This window comes from Primulina eburnea, chromosome 11 (assembly GCF_022965805.1).
Source record: "Primulina eburnea isolate SZY01 chromosome 11, ASM2296580v1, whole genome shotgun sequence".
NCBI classification, from domain to species: domain Eukaryota; kingdom Viridiplantae; phylum Streptophyta; class Magnoliopsida; order Lamiales; family Gesneriaceae; genus Primulina; species Primulina eburnea.
Genome location: NC_133111.1, coordinates 41,722,890 through 41,747,597, shown reverse-complemented (window position 1 = coordinate 41,747,597; position 24,708 = coordinate 41,722,890). Strand labels below are relative to the sequence as shown.

Sequence of the window (24,708 nt, the reverse complement as noted above, 5' to 3'; positions counted from 1 at the left end):
TTCTTTATATTGTACATATCAATTATTATAACCAGCAAAATATGTACACGTGTTGTATGTATTATTGGTATTTTTAATTTAATAAAATAACACTAAATCATTAACGCGAAATTATTTTCAATTTAGAAGAGTTTGTTCGATTTAAAAGTGAAATTTTGTTTAGATTTTTTTCGTATGTAAAATTAGTGATCAATTCTTTGTTCATAAATGACAAATCCTACCAGTTTCGAGGAAAGGCATATTTTGATCAGTTTTGCCAGCTTAAAGTCGCGGTTTTCCACTATAAGGACGTGTACAATGGGTGAGGCACGTCCTCTGACCAAATCTACGACTAAATTAATTTGGCGATTTTTTTAATTATTAAAATCAAAGATAAAAATATAAAAATTAATAATATAACATTTTAAAAAAAATTAAAAGGAGTGAATTGGATGATTTGGTTACTTTAGATCAACAGCCAAGATCATCATAATTTTTAAAAATAAAAATCATAAAAAAAAATTAAAATCATTTTAGCCTCTTAATTATGTGTAATTTGATATTTATAATTTTTTTGTTATTTTTTAATTATGATTTTAAATCTACGTGTGAGTTTTTAAATTTTAATTATTTATAATTTTAAATTTTTCAGTTATATGTAATTTAATTCTGTGTTTAGATACATATATATTTAATGAAATAAAAAAATTAATATTTCAACGTCCTTTATGCAACATCATCTCACCGTTGCATAACTATGAGATTAAATTATCAACGTTGATATCATTATGCAATAAAGTTACCAACTTCATCACATTAACAACCCATATCGTTGAATATTTTCCAATTGGAAGAATCATCACACGACATCATTGGTGGACATAGAGATTGACACCATTGATATTTTCAACAACTCGTAAATGATATGTTCATGAGCTTTACTTATGTGATGTTCCATGGCACATGAATTAAAATATATATTTAAATTATTTAATAATGGAATACAATAAATCTGTATAATAATTTGCGTTAATCATTTTCAAATAATGAAAACCATTAGGAAGTAGTTGTGCTCGTGTGCAGATCTGGGATCTAGGTTTTGACATATGATATTGCAAACAAGTCGAATTATCTGTGAAAAACTCGATTAAATATTGATTCACGATTTTGATGGATCGAATTGATTTTTTACTCATAATCCAATATTAATGGAGTTATTATGATTTAAACAACACTAGAAGTTGTTAGTTTTTAATACTAATTTTAAAAATAACTGAATAAAAAAGTTGGAAAAAAATCACGTTTGAGAATAATATTTTCATGGAAATATTTATTGAGGTTATTTTTAATTTTTTTTTGGGATTTTAAATAAAATTTAAAATAGAATATAATTTGTAATAAGGTAGGTCGTGTAAATAATTCCAGTGTCAAAATTCAGTACTCCGCCGCATCATAGATCTGAGCCAGCGAAACCCCTAATTCGAAAGCCCTAATTTTTAGCCTCGTGGAATCTTCAGTTGAACCAGATTGATTGACCTCTTTGATATTCTGAATTTAAATGTCAGACGGAGAAGTGGACTGGGACTCCGATGCGCCCGAGGAGTTTACTTCGCAACAGGTTTGCTCAATTCTCATTTATTTGCTTCAAGTGTTTAATATATTGTGAAAAAATGCGTTTTTTTTACTCAGGGGATGCAACAAGACGAAGAGATAAGGAAAATCCAAAGAGAAAATAAGGCCAGGCATGAAGTTATTTATCGAGTTTGTTATTTTCCAAAGAATATGCGGATTACCTGCTTTGAGAATCTGTTATTGTGAGACTTGAGCAATGAATTATGTCTTCAGAGTTCTGTAACTTATACGTCGGTATTGATTTGGAACCCCATTAAGTTATATGTTAAATATTTGGTACTTGGAAGATTTTAGAAGTATCTATTCAAATACAATTATTTGTTGTTACTAAAAGGGGATTCAGAAGAGGAACTATTTACTTGGTATAGATATATCTTGTCCATTTGTGATTGACTTAGCCGAAGTAAGAGATCAAATACAGTTTATATTGCTGTATTAACTTTCATGGATGCTCATATCCTGCTTTCAGTGGGTTAATTTTTCTTCCTGTACTATATAGGTCCTCAGAGACTAAAAAGGCTGCCTTGGGAATCTTAGGTTGAAGCACCTCTGGTAGTTAATTCCTGTTTCCCATCATTGAACCTGTATATTCTGTTTAGTGAATCTGTAGGGTGGTAGGAATCTTACCTCGGGTGAATTTGAATCAGCTTTCCTTAACCTGCTTGCCTTTCTCCATGGACCCAGCATCCTCGTTCTTCTTGCTGTAGCATTGGCCTTCACCCCAAATTGGTGCTTTGCTGCACTACTTCTTTAGAAAATTTTGGAAGAACGAGCTTTACTTGTTGATGCAGTGTGGAAGAGAACTCTTACATTGGTTGCAAGTCAGCTCAATATGTTGTGCTTGTTTGTATCTGTATTTTTCATTGTTGTGATTTCTTACAGCTATTTTGTCCTTGAAATTTGGTGTCCTTTTCAGGATGCACTTAAATGACACTATTTTCTGCTTCTGTTGATAACTGCATGCTACTGGTGAATTCAACTTGTTGATGACCTATCATTTACAAATTTTTTGATTTTCTTAGGGTCTTCCGTGAAGGGAAAGAGCGTCGCAAAAAGTTGGCGCAAAAATTGACTCCAAAGTCTCTACCGAAAGGACAAGAAACTAGTGATAAAGCAATCATCGAAACACATGAAGAGTCTCATGTCAACAAAGGAATGCTACCGGACGACATTGTCCAACTTCTTGCAGCTCGTGAAAAGTACTAGTCCTTGCTTTATTCGAGTTCCTTGATTTTTTCAGTTCATATGCATGTACCAGCTTTACTTTCTGAATGGTTATATGAATTCTAACCAATGTCGCATTTAATCCGCAGGATAGTTTTTACATCAGATTCTGAGGATGAGAAATCGGAGAAGAAGCCAGCCTCAAGAAAGAGAAGACCAAAAAAATATGGGTTAAGCTCTCTCCATTTAATTTTACATACCACAAACATATGCTCTTGTCGTAGATGTTTTTTAACCCGAATTAACTACAATTTCTTTGGTTTGTTGAGCAGGTTAGAACCCGTTATTTTGAATGACATGCCACCAGCTCAATGTGTGCAGAATTCGCTGGACTTTCTAAAGAAACGAAAAATGCAGGTTTCAAGATCTGCTGCTGTTTTGAATAATTCGAAACAAGCACTGCGCCTCCTGTCCACTTCTGGCTTGCTAAAGTAGAGGATATCAAGGAAACAACAGCCAGTCCTAAACGTTTATTCATTGTGGCATGTCAAATGATATTTTTCATCATTATTTACCTAATGAAATTGTACTTCAGTGAGTTTATGAACACGCTGGTGAAGAGGGCAAAGGAGTTTTGAAAAAAGTGTACTCAGCGTAGATGCTATGCAATTTTCACATTAATTTACTCATGAAACCAGTAGTCTGTGAAAGTTATTGCCTTTTACTTTTAAGTGGAAGACGATAGTTCTGAAACAATTAATGGAAGATTTCAAATTCCATGGCCTATAGGTTGCTCTTAAAATATGTAAGTTTCACCTTTCTGAAATGCACTAGATTGTTTTCTCAATGAAACTATTAAATCTATGAGTTCTTGATTGGTTTTTTTTATTGGTTTATGATCTATAAACCTAGCAGTACGCATTTTCGAGACAAGTATTTGAATTTGCATCCAATCAGCACGCAAAACTCATAGTTAAGACCCACTCGGTGGAGGATGAATGAAGGAAACTCTTGGATTTACGTTATACTGCACGTCTATCTCCCCTTTTGATATCATGCCACAGAGCCCCCATTTCCTCGCTAAAATTTAATCATTTCTTGCATCCAGTTCGGTTTTGCATTACTGGAATCAGTAAAAAGAGATGAATCATTCAAGAATTAGTGAGTGAGTAAGTGACCAGCTCGATTTCCTGAAGCTCATAAAAATTGAACACGATGAATTATACAATACATGTGTAGCGTTGGAGCAAGTAAAACATGGTCGTTTTTACACAGGAAATTGATTCGGTCCACATATCAGTGTGGACAAGGAGATGTCAAAGAGCATTCATATCCAATGTAGTTCATCACTACCAGAAATGATAAAAAAAAAATTCTAAAAATAACTTTACAGGAATCCCAAAAAGCAAATGATAAATTCCAACCAATAAAAAACAAGAATGAACAAATTCACCAGCTGGCAGCAAAGATGCGGGAGGTTTTCTCCGGGACCGAGCGTTTTTATTATTTCCTTTCTTGAATTCAACTCTCTTGTCTGCCCGAAATAAATGAGATACATAAATATAAGCAGTAAACCTCTGAATCTTCACTTTGTAGCCATAAGCAGCGAACCAAAAGCATGGCTACCAGCTCCCTAGTCTCAATTTTCCGTCTCTTCCGCTACAGAAGGAAGATCGCCGTCTTTTACAAAGGCCGGATCAAGAAATTTAGCCACAAAGGCCCACAACTTGTAGACATCGTCGAAATTGGTTAAAAATCCAAGTGAAGCAGTAACGACCTCAACTCTGATGAATGCACTTTTGCCGTCATGTCTGCCATTCTCCATCGGTTTACAAAGGGTAGTATCATCTAGACACAAAGATAGATTCTTGGCATTATCAAGAACCCGTATGTGACTCAGTATTCCAACACCCAAAGAAATACCATGTGCTTCAGCCAATTTTTGAACGATTTCTGGACTAATCAGGCCCCGATTTCTGTCCCTCACGTTGAATGCCACAGCCGCACCTCTTTCGTATTTAATTTTAGGGCCATAAATATAAACGAGGGGCATATTATCCGTTCCAGTCGAACTTGGCAGCCTTAATTGGAGCAACGAGGTAACAAGCCAATTGATCAAGAACCGCAGACGTGAGGTGGTCTTGTTGAGACCAAGCATGTTAATGTGATCAAGATGCCTGCAGTTTATCTCTGGTTCACCCCTATCCGAATCTTGTTCATCTCCGTACTCTCCATTGCTGATATAATCATCATCGTCTAAATTGATGGAAGATAGTTCGCCTGGTTCCGCAGAATGACCAAGACGAGCTTTGTTGTTATCTTCGGTGTTAAAGGATACCCTGCTCCCCTTGATTTTTGACTGATCAGTCTCTTCTAATCCAAAAAATCTGCCACCCGCAATTCTACTCTTTTCTCGCCTTTCTAGTAACCGAAATTCACCTTCTGTCTCTCTTCTTATAGCACTCTCCTTCTCAAGAGATATCCCAGGAACTGACCCGTTCTGAATAGCCCGATGCTTGGAAACAGAAGAGATATCATGGGTGCTCGAGTCCTTTGCAGCAAAATTACTTGGTTGATTGGTCTCCGGTTCTTCTTCGATCTCCTGAACATGCTGACTATCGGGAGTACTGCATTTTCTTGATTCAGGGTGCCCCTCTGTATATTGTTCTTCTTCAGGAATATCCATGAAACGGGCTGATTCATGAGACACGGATCGAACAGCCGCATCAAATGATAAGACGGGGCAGTTTTCATGATGCCCCATGTTAAATTTATTGTCATACATTGGACTACTTGATAATTTTGATGCTTTTGGAGAGGTTAGCTTATTATTCTTTCTGCCAGAAAACCAAGCTGGCGGCTGTGGTGTGGACAACTTTAGTCTGCTTGAATGACCAGCATTATCAGAACCAAGCGGACTCTGACCCAAATCAATCCACAGTGAGTTATCGGAAGATTCATCTTCACTAAATACCGGGCTTTTTATCACCTCTCCCACAGAAAAACTTTCAGATTCTTCAAATATGGTGCTCGCCCCATCCCTGTCCGAAACATTATCTTGCTCCATCTCCGTCTCAAACACGTCCCTTACCTGAGCAGAAGTGTATGCTCCAGAAAAGGCTGGTAATTGAGAGCCTGGGTTGGTTTCAGAACTAACTTCACCATTCCCATTAGCTTCATTCTCGCAACCAAATCCAGGAATATTATCCATTGAATCGCTCAAGTACAGAGGAAATACGGGAGTGATTTTCACTATTCCAGACCCCGTATGACCAGACTGATTTTGAAGGCTACTCATCACAGATTTCTTGATCAGAAGGCATCCAAATCCGGTCGGGTCGTAACCAAACACCCTGTAGAATGACGTGATAATAAAATCTGGCCGAAATAAAGACAATCCAAGAGAATCCATGTCCTTGGGACCCAATGCCCCGGCATCAAGCAAGACATGCCAATTGTTTTGTTGAGCCAAAGCCATCCACTGATACGAGTACTTGGCTCCCGTGACTCTAGACTGAACAGGGAAAACAAAAAGACCATTTGCCGAATCTTTCTTTCTCCTCTTTTTGTTTGAAATTTGTTTTCTCAAATCAGCCGAACAGAGTTTGAGGGTCGGCCATTTAAACCATGCACTATGAACCTTGGCACCTTTCTCTCTAGCACACTGACCCATCCAACTTACAGACTGGCTTTCGTGGTCGAACATGGTCAACAACTTCTTGTTGGTGTGAAAAGGGTACGATTCAGAAAGCAATTTAAATGCCGAGCCACGGCTTACAGTGAAAACAAGACCATATTCATTTTCCGGTATGTTCAAATAATCCATTATCCTGCTCTTGATATCATGTTCTACAGTTCCTTCCTCAGCTCCCCCATATAAAACATGATTACTCAAATTGGCAGTAATCTCAGACAAACTAAATGCAGTAGATTCCCAATAATGTACAGTTTGAAGCAAAGAAAACAACCCGAATCCACAATAGTCTAGGCATACCCTTGAAGCAGCACCCGAGAGATGTGAGTATTCATCTTCCCTAAGCTGATCAATCCTCTCCGTTGACTGGTACTTAGGGTACATTGTAAGGAACTTGGAAAATGCCGCATTAAGCTGTGGGATTGCATCCCCCAATTCAAACGTGCGCTCAGCAGCAAGAGCAGTGGCTCTGAGGAATTCTTTCTGGGCATTTAACCGCGCCAGAGACCTTGATCTGCCCAAGCCCTCGTCTTGATTACTCAATGCCTCGGAATCCATATCTTTGGATTTAACAAGGGATCCATCTTCAGATGCTTCTTCAAGAGCCTCCCTCAGCTTGTGTTCTTGAAGTTTCCTCAGAACTGATGGATTCGACCTAATTTCATCAGTCGAATGCTCCGACCCATCACTTCTTCTGCTCTTTTTGTCCAAGATTAGAGCAGCACAGTGAGATATTGGCTTCCATAGTGAGAGATGCATTAAATCTTTCCTTCTGTCTACCCCCCGCAAGTAAACAAATTCAATAAATATATATAAATATAGGAATTCTTCGTTTAACTTTACATATATATTTTTTATTTCACTTTAGCCGATCTGTCCCAGAAAAGTTGGTTCGGTTTCAAACTTAAGTTGCAAAAGCTAAAAGGAATCAATGCCAGAAAAAGCTTGCTCCCGAATAGACACCTTTGGTTTCAAATCTCGGAACAACTATCTTACGGAGGTAAAGTGCAAGAACATTCTCTGTCTATTACAGAACTCAGTCGAAAAATCTAGTTTGATAGCCAATAAGAAAGCACGAAATGAGTATTCTTCAAAAAGAAGAGAATAGAAGTGTACCCAACCCACAAATTATGGGGAAAGCATGGATTTCGAAGGTTCTGCACTTACAGCTCAGGAATGTAAAAAAAGACAGAGAAAAAAAGAGAAGGAACATTGCCGAGCAAACCACATATATTCAAGATCCAATATTTCAAAGACTCAATCTTTTAGCATCAAATTTGCGAAACACCCAATTAAAGGATAAGAACAAGAACACAGAAACAAAAAAAACCCAGATTTCAAACAAATTGCAAAGGAAAGGGAGACGCCTAAAATCGAATGCTAACAAGAAAAACACAACCACCCAACTACGCAAAATCCGTCACAAGATTTCAGCTCTGTAAATCATATAAAAAAATCCACTTTCCCTGGATCACCTAAAACACCAACAAAAACTCCGATATATCCTCCAATTTCGTCAATAAAACCCTCACAAGATCTCCCCTTTGTAAGTCACACAAAAAACCCTTCTCCCACTCGTCTTCAATCGCCTAAAAGACCTACAAAAACTACAAATTCTTCTCAAATTTCCACGTTCTCCACTCTCTCTCTCCTCTTCTCTGCAGGTCAATAAAGAGCAGACCCACCCCAACAACTGCACATTTATTACAGTATTGAATCCAAAACATATCCCTCATTGATTACCATTACCCCAGTTTGCTCTCCCTATTTAAGTATTCGTCTCTCTCCTCTCTTGCTTTGACATTGACCCTAGTGGGGGCTAGCGAAGCTATGGTGGAATTGCTTTTTTGTGTGTGCTACACTAAACCACACCCTACCCTTTTACGTTCTTAACAAACCAAAGAAATCTGATTTGACTTTTACACATCCAGTACGTTTGTTATTTATTTATTATTTATTTATTTATCAATCATCATCTTTTTCAGTAGAATTACTAAAGGATTTTGAGAACTTAAAAGTCAATTGTAAATCCAAATTTTTTAAAAAATCTCGGAAATTTTACTAGAATCCGTGACCGTTTTTCCCATTAATATGTGCACGCTCAGTATTGGAAATGAGAGACTAAAATTTATGCCACCTAAAATAAGACATATCATTGATAGATACAATTCTTTTCCGTTAATATTTGTGCTTATCAGCATCGGAAATAAACATCGACTAACTTTATGCCAACATGTTGCAATAAAACAAACACGATCTATCCAATCGGGTTAATTCTCTCTCTATATGGATATTTTTATATCTAAAAATAAAATCTAAATTCAAGAGCTTGGAAATTTGAATTGAATATGTGGTGAAATCTAATCTGAGTATCGACCGCTCGTCATCTAGTTTTTTCCCATGCTTGTCATTACAAAAACTAAGCATCGATTATCTATGTGCGGAGAGTTACTGTCAAGTCCCGAGTGGCCCGCGCCTGCGTGATTGCGCAATGGACCCCTATGACAACTACTTCGTATTCGTCCTCGCTTTACGAAAATGATTAACACAAGTTGCTACAGAAGTTAATTGTAGCATATTATAAACTCATTTTAAACATTTTAATTTTTAAGATGGGAAATAAAGGTATCACAATCACCCCTCATTCAGAACGCGGCGTCCTCGTCGCAGCATGACCACTCGATCCACCAGTGCCGAGAATCTAGAGGTGGCTCCTGCAGGTTCAAGAGGCGGCTCCCGTTATGTAGCACTTTGCCCCGCAAGTTCAAGAGGTGGTTCTCATGTACGTAGCACTTTGCCCCGCATAGCACTTATTTCTCGATGTTCAATATGCGTGACCAGCTCTGATATCCATTCTGTCATGCCCCGATCCTGGCTCGCGCCTGCGTGACTGCACAATGGGCCCCTATAACAACTACTTCGTATTCATCTTCAGTTTACGAAAATGATTAACTCAAGTTGTTATAGAAGTCAATTGTAGTCTATTATAAACTCATTTTAAATATTTTAATTCATAAGACGTAAGACAAGTGTATCACAGTTACAATAAAAATAAATAATCAATTGATCCAATTATGTTAATTTTGATTTTTTTATATAAGTTTTATATCTGAAAAAAATAACTTATTAATTGTTTACTATATTCGTGAATTCTTTTCTAATTTTTAATTAATTTTTTCAGTAATTTGGTCTATTTTATTGAAAAAATATAATATAAAGGTCGACCTTACACGATTTGATTTTTAATTTGACTATATTATTTTTCATGAAACAGAAGAGTGGAAATTTAAAAGAAGTATTCCGTGAATTTTGAATTGAACAAGGGAGGATTTTAAGTTTGAGACACTTAGAGTAACTACTTTAGAGGACACCAAAATATTTAATTTCATAATTACTCTTTTTACCCTACTAAAAACCTCTTCAAGTCACTCCATATTTAAAAAAAATATATAAACAAAACTTCTTTTTTAAATCAAACAACTCTTTTAAATTGAAAATAATTACATGTTAATTGTTTAATATTATTTAATCAAATTAAAAATAATAATAACGCATACAACGTGTGCAATTTTTACTAGTAATAATTAATATTTTGAATCGATTGATGGTTATTTTCAACTGCTCTAAACAATTTACGAAATGTCGATTAGCCATTAGTTTATGTGCAACTATCCACCTAACCCTCGTTTATTTTAACAAGTCAATTATCAAACCGGGTAAGCCATATTTGACATGGAATCAAAAGTTCTCCATGTCTTAAAATAAATAATTATTTCAATAAGTATTTTTATCAAATTTTAACATGAAAAAATCCACAAATCTTACCCAAAAACTTTGATATTTTCATTCGCAACACTTTGAAGAGTTTAAATTAATTTTATGATATTTAAAATATAGTGTGTGAAATGATTAAGTTGGATGATCATGAAATTTATTATCAATGTATTATTGTTAAAATCAAACATTTATCATCATGTCAAAATTTGAAACTGATAATTAAGATGTACTTTTACTTCTTTATACTCGTGGTAGCGCTAGATTCTTAAAATAAGCAATATGTGAACATGACGAGTTGCACGTACTTAGGTGACAATAGGTCGGATTGTTAGGTCTATGCTAGGGAGAGTCGTGCCTTACCACTGATGTTGCCTCATATATCTTCGAGACCAGTCATAGTCTTTGTCTGTTGTCACTCATGTCCTCAACATAGATAATATTATTCTTTAATCTGTTAAGTTATAAGAAGCCAATTAGATTAGACGACACAATGTAAACAACTTGATGTACAAGGGGTTTTCAAAAGGTCAATTGTCTCATTACTTCTTGTTAAGATTAGAAGTTGAGCTTAAATCCATCCTAAAAGTTAGTTCAAATGGGAAGATTTATCAACTTCATTTATAGAACTCTCAAGAATTTAATCTTACCGACATGAGACATCTAACACATCATTTCACGTCCATGAATGAACAATTTGAACGTGAATTTACAAAAAATTAGCGAGTCACCCACATGGTAATTCAACACATGACGGTGGACATGCACTATTATATCATATCAAGATGGTAACTTGAACTTAAATTTACCCAAAAAAAACTTAAGAAGATTGTCCAAGTATATACATATAACATAACTCAAATTATGAAAGATTGTTCAAGTTCATATATACAACTTTAAAAAACTTAATATAACCGACGTGAGGCATCTAATGCTTTTTCAATCATGCATACTTAACCGATATTCATAATTATTAAGATTGAAAAAATTGATAACAACCATACCAACTTTTTTAATAATAATTACAAAGGAGATGGACATGACTCGAAAACTAGCTAATGACACTTACAAGTAGGAAATGGCAACTTGTAACCATCACACAAAGTCTCACAATAATATGATATGCAATAACATATATTTTAATTCAAGAATATAAGATGTCACTGGTAATAAATGGCCGAATATCAGATCTATGTCTAGTTCATTTTAACATCGATTGACAAACATCGACATAAAGTTATCCACTCCGTTCTGTAAATATAATTATTTTGTAAAATAGCCAACTTCCAAGATTCAATCTAAAAATAAAATTTAAATAAAATATAAAGATAAAATATATTTCATGATGCATTTCATTTTATATTGATGTACTTTTCTACTTAAAAGAACGAATTTAATGTAAAAATGACTTATAATTTGTATAATAACGAAAATATGGCTTTTTGAATTAATTAATAATAAATGTACATATAACTAACATATTTTTATCAATTTATTTTTTTAACAAAAAATTCTAAAAGTATTTATTTACTTTTATCTTAGATGACTCATCATAAGAAATATATGAAAAAATCATTAATTTAAAATAATAAAAATTATCACGTCTAGAAAATTATTTCGCACTACTATATATAATCCACCTAATATATAGTACAACAAATTAAAATATTTGTTTATAATAATTGACTTTTTGAAGTGTTTACGTGCACAATTGATCGTGATCAAGACATTAATTTTAAAGAGTGACATGTATTGGCAAAATCAATAATTGAATTGTTCCTTGAAGATAAATTAACACATCTCGTTTGGTTCTAATTTCAATCTCATCCTATTTGCATTTGACTTGTATCATTATCTACTTGTCATTTGGACTTCATGTATCTTTCATTATTTATATATTTTAAGTATGCACACACTAGCAATCCAATGTGCTCGTATAATTTAAGGTAAAAATTTGTGTGGAACGGTCTCATGGGTCGTATTTTGTGAGACATATCTCTTATTTAGGTCATCCATGAAAAAAATATTACTTTTTATGCTAAAAGTATTACTTTTTATTGTGAATATTAGTAGGATTGATCCATCTCACAGATAAAGATTTGTGAGACCGTCTCACAAGAGACCTACTCATAATTTAATTGTGAGGAATGAGAAATATTTTTAAAAATATGATAGTAAATATAAAAGGAAGCGTGAACATACAGAACATCAAAATTACATTTAAAAAAAATATTGTACACGATAAAATTGGAAACGTGTCTGTTGTTATGCTAAAACAGTTTCTATGACGCGCTCAAAGTCAAGTATCTTTTACTATTTATTAAGTTTAAGCATATTAGAATAACTGTTTTTGGTGTCTTTGGTCTGTTTTTTGGTTTCCCTATTTTGCCCCTATTTGATATCAAAATTACATTTTTGTTTTTTTTTTTTAATTTCAAAAAACATTTTGTTTTTATTTTTTTTATTACAATTATTCAAATAGCACTTTAGTACCTCGATAATTTGTCAAATTTCATTTTAGTCTATAAATAATTATAAAAAAAAATTGTACACACACGCACCGCGTGTGCAGAGTAGCTAGTTATAATAATGTCGTCGTAATATCGAAATTCGAATTTTGATGATTATATCCAATCCAAACCAAAAGCCCACCAAGGCTAGGCCTCTTGGATTGGGTAGCCTAGGGTATTTCTGAGAGAGCCCAATTTTCACGCACTCCGTGTTACATGGGGTGTAACTAAAATTTCGGAATTAAGAGGCTAAAGAAAAAAATAATACTTTTAATGAAAAAAAATATAATATTTTAAATTCAGGTTTGCCATAGTTTGTAATGAAGATCTTGAATTATTGAATTTCCTTACTCTTTATTGGATAATATATATATAATATACTATATTGTCATAACATAAACATTATTCGAAGCGATGAAATCCCAAAAGACACACGATAGTCGAACCTTATTTTTTTTTTGAAACTAAGCATACTTTTTTGTTATCTCCACAAGTTCCTGGCAAAGTTCTTGAGGAGTGGAGAGCATTGCCATGTGATCTGCATTTTCAATTTCTTTTACTTCATCTACTCCAAAGTTTTCAATCTGCCAGAGCTGAAAATTTTTGGGAATTGCCTTATCTTGAGAGCACACAACATAGATCCTCTTCACAGATCCAAACCCTTCCTTCGAGAATGGACTCTTTTTCCACAAATCTTCACGAAATAGAGAGGATGGCCTCAACAACGCATTTGCCAACGTTACATCCTGCCAGGACCACACGGGAATCATAAAATACATTTGTTAATTACTACGGCGTCTGCTCAAAGAGAAAAAGAAAATATCGTAATGTCTAAATTTGTTCCTGGTCGATGTTCACCTGATAAGAAAGGTATAAACATTCGTGCAATGTACTTGTTTTAATACAAATATAAGGATATGTGCATACATTGTTATTAGGTGCTTATAGAAGCTGATGAGAATTCGTATCAAAATTGTATCATCTACTGGGTAAGTGTTGCATTGGCAGTGGACAATAGAATGAGAACGGAAGGTGGACACCATATCAAAGATGATATATATACGTGTCTTGGCATGAAAGAAAGAATTATTACTAAATTATATTTTCTTTTTTATATGAGTTTTGATTTTCTAGACTAATGTTATTTATGATAAGATTTATATTAACTCTAGATATGATATTTTTAGTTAAAAGAATTAATTTCCTAATAAAACTCTAAGTTTCATGTTTTGTAGGTATCTATTCAAAGAATTATCTATAGGTTAAAAGAGACTATATATATAGAAGGATAGATGTTACAAAGTAGAGAGACGACAAGAGAGAAAAATGATGAATAGAGAAAATATGTGTTGCTTAGGAAAAATAAAGTGATTAAGTCTCGTCGTGTTTTTCTTGTGTTGCCGTGGAGTATTGAAAACACTCGAGGACAATACTTAATTAAATTGTTGCTAGAAAGTTGTTTACTCAACTGAATTTTTGTTTCACAGAATCTACATCTATTTTGTTTGGTTATTTCTGGTGATAAGAAATTTAAGATGCAATTTGCTCCCTTAATGTGTTAAGAGAATTCATTTTTTGTTTTTCACTAGTATTTTTTTGGTGCGTAAACTTACTATTTTTCCGGTGAATCTTTTGCCCAATTTGTGCACAATTATTTACGTATTAATTTATTTACGTAAATTTTTGTGTGTTAAATTATTTCGTTGCATGCTATCTTACGTGTTACAACACAACATTCAACATTTAAATCTGAAATACACAATTCTTCGATTAAAAGAAGAGAACCTGTGGGGAACATAATTGATAGAGCTTGGAGCGGACAAATTTGGGGCCGAACAACAGTGATGTTAGAGGATCTTCCGGGGTACCAATGGGTAAGAGTTCTGTGTCTAACCATTCTTCCGCCGGAGTTCGCTCGCAATACTCCAAATCATAAAACAAATTTACATATTAAAAAAGTCAGCAATACCAACTAAATATGGTTAAAATTTATAAGAAATTTGTATAAATTGACGATGCTATATTCATAAATTTCAAACTGATGTGATGGCGCAATAAATTTGCTTAACCTAAGATGGTAGGAATGATATTATTACATGGTCCACACATTAAATGTAAGTATCCTTCATAATTTTAATGTGGGATCCTAAAACTACTGGATGTGATGTAGCTCTGACATATTTTGACATATTGTTGATAGATGGATGGTTGAGAAGAAAATAACAATTTTTTTTTTGTTTTTTAAATATAAAATAATAAAAACATTTTTAAATTGAAAGTTATATTCACGACCGTATTATGCTTCACTTAAAAATATAAATGAACAAGTCATTTGAAAGGTGTTTAGAGTTCGACTCGATAAAAAGTTCGATCAAAATCTTTTGTTAAAGTAATCGCGTCGAGCTGAATCTCGATTTCGAACTCGACAATTTTATCGAGTCAAACTCGAGCTTCATGATATTTAGCTCGTAAGCTCACGAACTTGTCTGTCGGCTCGACTGGTCTCTTGGGCTGATTTGTTGGGTTTTATGTATTGTCCCACAATGATTAACTTAGTAGAATGAGAGTGACTGAAAACTATAAAAGAAGGACCACACTTCTTAAATGAATGTAAGAATGTCCGAGTTCGAAAACGAGTTTGTTAGCAAACTCGAAGCTGACTCGTGAAACATGATAAACGAGCTATTAACGAACGAACTCGAACTTATGTTTGACTTAAACGAGCTGAGCTCGAGCCAACCAGTGTTTGGCTCGATTCCACTCGTTTACATGCATAGTTACATAGGATGAAGAATCAAATACTAGAATTTTTTATTCCATTATCGGTGCAATGTCAAATACTGGAAATTTTTTATTCCATTATTGGTACAAGGTCAGCAGCACGTGAAAGAGAAACAAATTATTATAAATTTAAAAGTATCTTAAATATTAAGAAATAAATTACTTAATTTTAAAATAAACTATCATTATCATTTTAACAGCAAAATCTATGGCACATTGGATAATCAATATATATATGTATTGGTCAATACGAAGGTGAAGAATATATGAAATAAAATAATAATATATTGATCCTCATTAAAATTCTACATGATATTTAATATAAATTGTATTCGAATTACGTATACTTTATTTTTTTTTATATAAAAAAGATGAAATTTTAATCATTCCTTACTCCACAAACAATATTTATATTTTTATTTATTTAAAAAAAAGCGTGTGAAATAATTGTATAAATAAAAATTTTCAATTGTATCCACAGAATTTCCCCAAATTAGAATTGAAATTGTTCCTAAACAAACAAGAATTGAAATTGCCTACATCCTCCGACTTTTTGTTGAGTGTCTTTAATGTGAGACCGTCTCACGGATCTTAATCATGTGAGACAGGATCTAACTCTATCGATATTCACAATAAAAAGTAACACTTTTAGCATAAAAATTAATATTTTTTTATGGATGACCCAAATAAAAGATATGTCTCACAAATACGACCTGTGAGACCGTCTCACACAGATTTTTGCCTTTTTTATATATATATAAAGATTGTTATTCGTATATTGCTTTGGCGATGTTTTTACTACTATACAAACTTGAAAAAAGTTGAACTACTTTTTTTTATAAAACGTGGAGATTTCCATTTTATCGATAGATAATTTTCAAATCTCAAATCAAAGCCAATATCCGTAATTTGACTAAACCACACTACAATATCTTTGTGGGCCAAGAATATATTTTCCACCATTAAAACATACGGATATGGCCTTTGTTTATTTGATTATTCTTTTCTAAATAAGTTTATATATGTATAATATGATACTAAGTTTTCTGGCTAAACGTTTTGTGGACGTTGCAACATATTCAGATGTACATCTATTGAATGTTATATCAATGCTTGAAAGATGTTTATATTGATCGTCACAACAGTCGATCTGGAGATATGTGCATTAAATACTTGCAAGATATTAACATATAACATTCAGTGAGAGCATCCATCGTATCAAAATTATAATATTATATATATATATATATAATTGAAAAATATAAGTTTATATACTTAAATATAACAAAGTAGTTAGAAATTTTTACCGTGTCCAGGACATAGGATGGCCTATGTTTAGCATCAGGCATGAAGGCAGCCAAGAAAACGGCCACACCAATCTTCTCAGGGTACTTGTCCATTGCGACGGCTAAGTTCAATCCACCGAGGCTATGCCCGACTAAAACCACCTTCTCGTTGCGTGGGATCGAATCCATGACCTCCAACAACGGTGCCGTGTAGTCGGCTAGAGTTCGAACATCGTTCAAGCTTCTAGGGTCGATGCCAGAGGCCGACAGGTCTAGGGACGTGACATGGTGGCCGGCTGCCTCGAGTAGGGGCTTGAGTTTGAACCAACACCAAGCACCGTGGCATGCGCCGTGGACTAGAACAATATGTGTCCGCCGTTGCTTTGGGACTTCCATTGGTTTTGAGCTTAGTTATTTTGTTTTTGTTTGCGTGGGGAATATGCAAAAAGTCTCTATATTATATAGAGGCCACGCTGAGGGAAAAAGATAACATGTACGGTACGGGGCCTTATATTTTTGATATTCGTTGCTATATTTGAACGAAAAATTGAATTATTTTCCATTGTAATTCAAAAAAAGACCAATAATACACTCCTATTTTTTTTTTTTAAAAAAATAATTAGAAAGAGCAATTCCCATGTGTCACTAATAAAGAGACTAAAATAATAGATTTGACAAAGGTATGCAAGTCACTGTCATCGGTCGGTTCAGTTTTATATAATTTATTTCATTTTTTTCTTTCTGATTTTAAAAATATATAATCTGATATCTGAACTATTTTATTTTGGTTTAGTTCAGTTTATACTGAACTAGTTCGTTTAATTCAGATTGAACAATTATTTAAATTAGTAATTAAAGTTTTTTAAAATAAATATATTATCTTCTTAATTAATTTTTTTGATAAAAAAATTTATATTTAAATTCTAAATGAATTCAACAAATAACAATAAACTAAAAATCTACCAAAAAATGATACTTAATTCAATAATCATTTTTATAAAATATATAATCTAAATGAGAATATTAAATATTATTAATCTAATTAAACTTTGGTTTTTCTATTGATTTGATTTTGATATACTATAATCCAAACCGAACTATATAAACTTCGATTTTAACATTCATATCCAAACTTTTTTAAATAAAGTTTTCAGTTCGGTCGAGTTTCCTATTTTTTCTATTTAGGTTTCTGGTTTTTTCTATTACGCTTCAACAAGGATAACAACTTTTAGGAACTCAACGAAATTATATACGTATGCACATGTGATCCCCAGAGTAGGGCCTCAATAAATTCTTGGTCCCGGTTTTGAAACAAGTTGTTAAGAAATATTTAAGTTTATATATGTATCTTTTGGGTACGATATGTTCGTATGTATTAAAATTTATCGTGTTATATAAATTTTTATTACTCTCAGCGTCTCAACTTTAATAATATAATATAATCAACTAGGGTGAAATTATTATTATTTTTTCAAATAATTAATTTCAAAAAGTATAAAAATATAGATATAGTAGTTGATATGTACGCATAAAATAAAAACTATTATTACATTTGCACATATTTATATTTAATAAAAAGTAACTATAAAAAAATATTGATTTAGTACAACAAAAAGTAAAACAATGAAAAATATGGTTCTAAAATAAATTACCTAAAAATTAAAACAAAAAGTATAATAGCAATAATTTTTTTTTGAAAATGTAATACCAAAATTTTAAATTCTTTAGGCATAACGTCATTTGGAACAATGGAATTTGAAACAAAAAAAACGATATAAAAAATTTTAATTATCAAATCCAATTAATAATATAATTAAAATAGACTAACAAAAAAAAATTACATAAAATAAAATAAAATTACTAACTTATTTATCGTGTTTATTATTTTCAACCCTAAACATAACTTTTCGATATCTCCAGTAGACATTGGCAAAGTTCTTGAGGCTTGGAGAGCATTACCATGTGATCTGCACTCGCAATTTCTTTTACTTCGTCCACTCCAAAATTTTCAATTTGCCAGTACTGAAAATTTACGGAAACAGCCTTGTCCTCAGGGCACACAACGTAAACCCTCTTCACAGATCCAAACCCTTCATTTGAGAAAGGGGTCTTTTTTGACAAATCTCCGAGAAATAACGAGCCTGGCCTAAGCAACATATTTGCCAACGCCACATCCTGCCATTTTAGTTGAATTTAGCTCCCAATTAATCCAAATTGATTTGGTTCAGGATTAACTTAATTGATTTTTCGTTGTTTGAATAAAAAGTAAATTAAAATATGAATTTTTATGAATATATGTGTGTGTAAAGTAAATTGTTCAGGGATAATATAAAAATGAAAATAATAATTTTAATTTTTTTTAGACAAAAAATTGTGTGAGACGGTCTCACGGATCGTATTTTGTTAAAAAGTAATATTTTTAGCATAAAAAGTAATATTTTTTCATGTACGACCCAAATAAGAGATTTGTCTCACAAATACGGCCCGTGAGACCGTCTCACATAAGTTTTTCCTATAAAAAATGAAAATGATAATTTTAATTTTTTTAGACAAGAATTTGTGTGAGACGGACTCACGGATCGTATTTTGTGAGGCGAATATCTATTTGGGTAATGCTTGAAAAAGTATTACATTTTATGCTACAAGTATTATTTTTTATTGTGAATATGGGAAGGGTTGACCCGTTTTACAGATAAAGATCCGTGAGACTGTCTTACAAGAGACCTACTCTTTTTTTTTTTATCAGATAATCTTTCTACTTATTGATTTATATAAAATCATGAGAAGAGGCAAAGGCTGATATAAGTCATATCTTGCACGACAAATTTGCAGAAAAATAGGAAAAGAATAACCTGCGGGGAACATAATTGATAAAGTTTGAGGCTGATAAATTTGGGGCCGAACAACATTGATGTTTGAGGATTTTCAGGAGTACCAATGGGCGAGAATTTTGTGTCTAGCCATTCGTCTGCTGGAATTTGCTCGCAATACTTCAAATTTCAAAACAAAATCATTCTAACAAAGTTAATTAACAATCAACTAAAAATGATAAAATATACGAAAAAAGAACTGATTATTGTTTTTTCAATTGGATCAGTGATCTGAATATATTCCATTAAGCAAAGTGGTGAAACACGACGTGGCGATTTTGATGGATTTCAAATAATTCGTAAGATGGTTTAACATAAAAAGATAGATGTGATGTAGTTGATTGTAACAATTGTTTAAAGATATCATGCTAGGTTGGCAGGTAGGTGAGAAAGAAAGTGACCATTTTCTTAAAATTAGAAAATCACATGATATCTTGCTGATTCTATGCTCCACCAAGTACAGTCCACTGTTTTTTTTTTTTGATGTATTTTTATTTTATAAAATATAAACATACGAAGTAGTTAGAAAAAATTTACCCGGTCCAGCACATATGATGGCGCATGTGTAGCATCAGGCAAGGAGGCAGACAAGAAAACAGCCACACCTATCTTCTCAGGGTACTTGTCCATTGCGACAGCTATGTTCAATCCACCCATGCTATGTCCGACCAAAACCACCTTCTCGTCCTGTGGAATCGAAGCCATGAATTCCAACAAGGGTTTTGTGTAGTCTTCCAGCGTTCGGATGTCGTCCAGGCTTCTCTGATCGACACCAGAGGCCGACAAGTCCAGGGCCGTGACATCGTGGCCGGAAGCCTCGAGTAGGGGCTTGAGTTTGTACCAACACCAAGCACCGTGGCATACGCCGTGGACTAGAACAATACGTGCCCTCTGCCTACTTGAGACTTTAAATTCCATTACATTTGTTTTATGTTCTTGTCTGATTGCTGAACATGAGACAGATGCATATGCCTTTATATAGAGGCTAGGACGAGGGAAATTACAAGTCATGGTGGATAATTCTTCATTTATTTATTTTGAGTGTGAACAAGTTCATAATTCACACATTCATAATAGTAATTATTTTACTTGTCATCAAGTCAACATAATATGTATGGATGAAAGTGCGTAACAACAAATATATCATTCCAGCAAATGTGAGAGGTTCCAAATTAGACTACCAATCTGCTAAACAAATAAAGTTTGGATCAGAGATTAATACGGGTCAATCTCTATGCCCACGTTTGGTCATTATAATGCATGCGTGATCGTTTGAAAAATAAATTTATTTTTTACGAGCTGATTTGACATAATAATAATAATAATAATAATAGTAATAATACAACTTTTCATGAATCCAACAATTCAATGAACAAAAGCGATTATGGCCGGCTCTTACGAGATTGGAGCACCGATGGTCCTTTGGTGAATACGCAGTATTAATTAGAGGGTGGTCCATTAATTTTATTAAATACAATTGATGACATTATTAATATAGTGAGTTTCATGTGAGATCTTCTCCCGGATCTTAATCTGTGAGATAGGTTAACCCTACCCATATTCACAATAAAAAGTAATACTCTTAGTATAAAAAGTAATAATTTTTCATGGATGACCTAATAAGAGATCAATCTCACAAATACGATCCATGAGATCGTCTCACACAAATTTTTGCCTTATTAATACTGGCAAATGATAAGTGGTCCCATGGTAATTGAGACTTTTGGTGTATTTTTCAATGCCTTTATCAAAGTAAAGATATATTGTTTTCAAGTCATTTTCTAAATTTCTACTATTTGGTGTAATAATTGTTTCGAATCATTTTATAAATTTCTAATAAATTACTAGTGATAGACTATTTGGTGTTTAATAGCAATTATTACCCCGACCCCGTCTAAGAGTATAAAACTCCTAAAAAATATTAATAGGCTGATATGTCTTTCTGTTGAAGATAAGAGTCGAAAATATTGAAAATTAGTGTGTGGTGATGTATGTAATGATGTAATTATTTTCAAAGATATTCTATAAATAGGTTTATCAATTTATGAAAAAGATATACAATTGAGAAAAAATTTTATAAAGTGTGTAAGTTAATATATTTTGTGAGTTCGAAATTTTATTTTACCGTAAATTTTTATTTTTAACACGTTATCAACAATAAACTCTAAGGTTCTCCATATTATTTAAAGCCTCAAAATACAAGAAAAAAGTAACAATATTCAAAAATAAGAATATTTATTTTACTGTTTATATATTTTTATTGTGTTACTTTTTATTTATTTGTGTACATATTTAATATATAATATCATGTTATTATATAAAAGGAGTCTATGACACCTCATTATAATAACATGACGTGATTATATTATTACACTGTTTATATATTTTTATTGTGTCCCTATTTATTTATTTGTGTATATATATAATATCATGTTATTATATAAAAGGAGTTTATGACACCTCATTATAATAACGTGATGTGATTATATTGTTACACTGTTATATATTTTTTTTATTGTGTTATTGTTTATTTATTTTTATTGTGTATATATTTAATATATAATATCATATTATTATATAAAAGAGTCTAAGACACCTTATTATAATAACGTGGTGTGATTATTTCACTGTTTATATATTTTATTGTGCTATATAATAATTATATATATATATATATATATATATATATATATATATATATATATATATATATATTTGAATAACGTCACAATATTATATAAAAAGAGTCTCTGAAATTTCATTATAATAATGTGATATGATATACATAATTATTTAAACATGATTTAACATTATATACATCATATTATTGCCATAAAATTATGCATAAACATACATTTATTTTTTTTTAAAGATTTTGTATTTGTATAAACGGTCATAAACGACTAGTTTTTGCCTTATAATTATAATTTCACAAACACATTCAATCACTCCAAACTTACTTTTCCTCCTTAAAAATTTTTCTTCATCAATTTTTCGAAGAAGAAGATGATTCTTTCAAGGTTATTTGTATAATTATTTTGGTTATTATACTCACTAGTCTTGTATTTATTGGAGAATATTCGCTTCACGTTTTTTCTTTATTTTTAAGTATTCTTCTACTTATAATTTATTCGTTACTTTGTATTGTCATATTAATAGATTTAGAACTTAACAAATAAAATGACGTGTTATTTTTTTTCTAGTATCACTATGTCAAATTTAACAAAGCTCGAATTCGTTACGTTTGACATTACGGGAAAAAATTATATGACATTGACTCTTGATGTAGAAATGCATCACAAGAAAAATGATATCTTATCATCACAAGAAAAATCAAAAGCCATGATATTTTTGCGTCGACATCTTGATGAAAGATTAAAATACTAATATCTCATTGAAAAAGATCACATGGCTTTATGGAAATGATTAAATGAAAGATTTTAACATATAAAAGAATTTATACTTCTGATCGCCCGTGATGAATGAAATACATTAAGATTCCAAAATTTTAAGAAAGTCGGTGATTACAACTCGACAATGTATCGAATAATCTCGCAATTAAAATTTTGTGGATATGAGGTTACAGAATCAGAAATGTTTGAAAAAACAGTTTCCACTTTTCACGCATCAAATATACTTCTACAACAACAATATAGAGTGCGTGGATTTGCGAGATTTTCTGAACTTATTGCATGTCTTCTTGTGACGGAAAAAAACAACCAGCTGCTAATGAAAAATCACCAGTCTCGACCTACTGGATCAACAACATTTCCAGAAGTAAATGTCGTAAGTAAAAATAAATTTAAACTTGGAAACAATCAAAGGCGAAGACAAGGTTTTGGTCGATGTCGAAATCGAGGTCGTGGTCATGGACGTGGAAGTGGTTGTGGTTGTGGTCGTGGGTTTGAAAACAATCGAGATAGTTACTTCTATAACTCATCTCAAAAGGGCGTCATGAACCACTCACTAAAAAGGCATCATAAGAACATGAGTGTTAATGAAAATCACTCAAAACGATTTGAAAGTTCTTATTTACATGTGGCACTCCAGGACATTGGTCTCGTATTTATCGAGTCCCAGAACACCTTTGTAAGCTCTATAAAGAATCAATAAAGGAAAATAAAAAAGACTAACTTCACTGAACACAGTGACCGTTTGAATGATTCAACTCATTTTGATGCTGTAAATTTTCTGAATGATTTCTCTGAAAATGATCAATATACTAGTGGAATAGAAATGTAAAATATTTTATTTTTCATATGCTATATGATAACGTTTTATTGTCTAATTATGATATGTGTTATATTTTTTAATAAATTACATATGTATTGTCAGTAATTTTTTCATTGCAATTTTTTAAATTCAAATATGGAAGACGCTATGAACAAAGCTAAACAAGAAATTAATCCCATGGATGTTTGCATACATGATTGTGGTACAACACATATTATTATCTGAGATAAAAGATATTTCTTGAAACTAAAACCAACAAAAACAATGGTGAACACAATATCAGGTCATGTAGACTTGATTAAATGTTGTAGTAAAACACAATTTTTGTTATCGAATGGTACAACTTTGTATTCATTACAATCAAAAAGAAATTTGTTGAGTTTTAATGACAATATCCCCATGGGTTTAATACTCGGACAATAAATGAAGAAAATGAGAAATATATGTTTTTTTACCATATATAAATCAATAAAGAAATATGTAGTTGAAAAACTATCTATGTTCCATACTTGATTGCATCATACACATATAAGTCCAATTGAATCGAACATGATAGTTGATAATCTTCAAAATTAATTAATTAGTATGATCGATTAGAAAATCCTGGTTCAATAATGATACGAAGAATTATAGAAAATACATATGGTCATTCGCTGAAAGACCAGAAGATCTTTCAAAATAATTAGCTTCAATGTGACCGTATTCAAGGTGATATTTGTGGCCAATTCATCCACCATGTGGTTTATCTAAATATTTTATGGTATTGATCAATGCCTTCAGCATAT

The 24,708-nt window shown here is 32.4% G+C and overlaps 3 protein-coding genes across 6 annotated transcripts; 1 reads left to right on the top strand and 2 right to left on the bottom strand.

Annotated features, from left to right (window-relative positions):
• The first annotated feature begins 1,398 nt into the window (after positions 1–1,398).
• LOC140806194 (uncharacterized) lies at positions 1,399–3,485 on the top strand. The gene is made up of 5 exons (XM_073162711.1): positions 1,399–1,597; positions 1,669–1,721; positions 2,634–2,810; positions 2,925–3,005; positions 3,108–3,485. The coding sequence occupies exons 1-5, from the start codon at positions 1,538–1,540 to the stop codon at positions 3,268–3,270; spliced, it is 534 nt and encodes a 177-aa protein (XP_073018812.1). The 5' UTR covers positions 1,399–1,537; the 3' UTR covers positions 3,271–3,485.
• A 476-nt stretch (positions 3,486–3,961) lies between these two features.
• On the bottom strand, positions 3,962–8,353 carry LOC140806193 (uncharacterized). The gene has a single exon (XM_073162710.1). It carries the CDS (start codon positions 7,226–7,228, stop codon positions 4,415–4,417), a length of 2,814 nt encoding a protein of 937 aa, XP_073018811.1. The 5' UTR covers positions 7,229–8,353; the 3' UTR covers positions 3,962–4,414.
• Positions 8,354–13,087: 4,734 nt separating this feature from the next.
• On the bottom strand, positions 13,088–20,672 carry LOC140806191 (salicylic acid-binding protein 2). Of its 4 annotated transcripts, none has more exons than XM_073162705.1 (3): positions 20,228–20,652; positions 19,673–19,810; positions 13,088–13,499 (listed from the first exon to the last, which is right to left on the bottom strand). In XM_073162705.1, the coding sequence occupies exons 1-3, from the start codon at positions 20,606–20,608 to the stop codon at positions 13,218–13,220; spliced, it is 801 nt and encodes a 266-aa protein (XP_073018806.1). In that variant the 5' UTR covers positions 20,609–20,652; the 3' UTR covers positions 13,088–13,217. The 4 variants fall into 4 exon arrangements, with proteins under 4 accessions (XP_073018806.1, XP_073018807.1, XP_073018805.1 ...); XM_073162706.1 differs by lacking the exons at positions 19,673–19,810; positions 20,228–20,652 and adding exons at positions 14,539–14,676; positions 16,842–17,270; XM_073162704.1 differs by lacking the exon at positions 13,088–13,499 and adding an exon at positions 18,560–18,995 and having other exon boundaries at positions 20,228–20,672.
• Between the last annotated feature and the right edge of the window lie 4,036 nt (positions 20,673–24,708).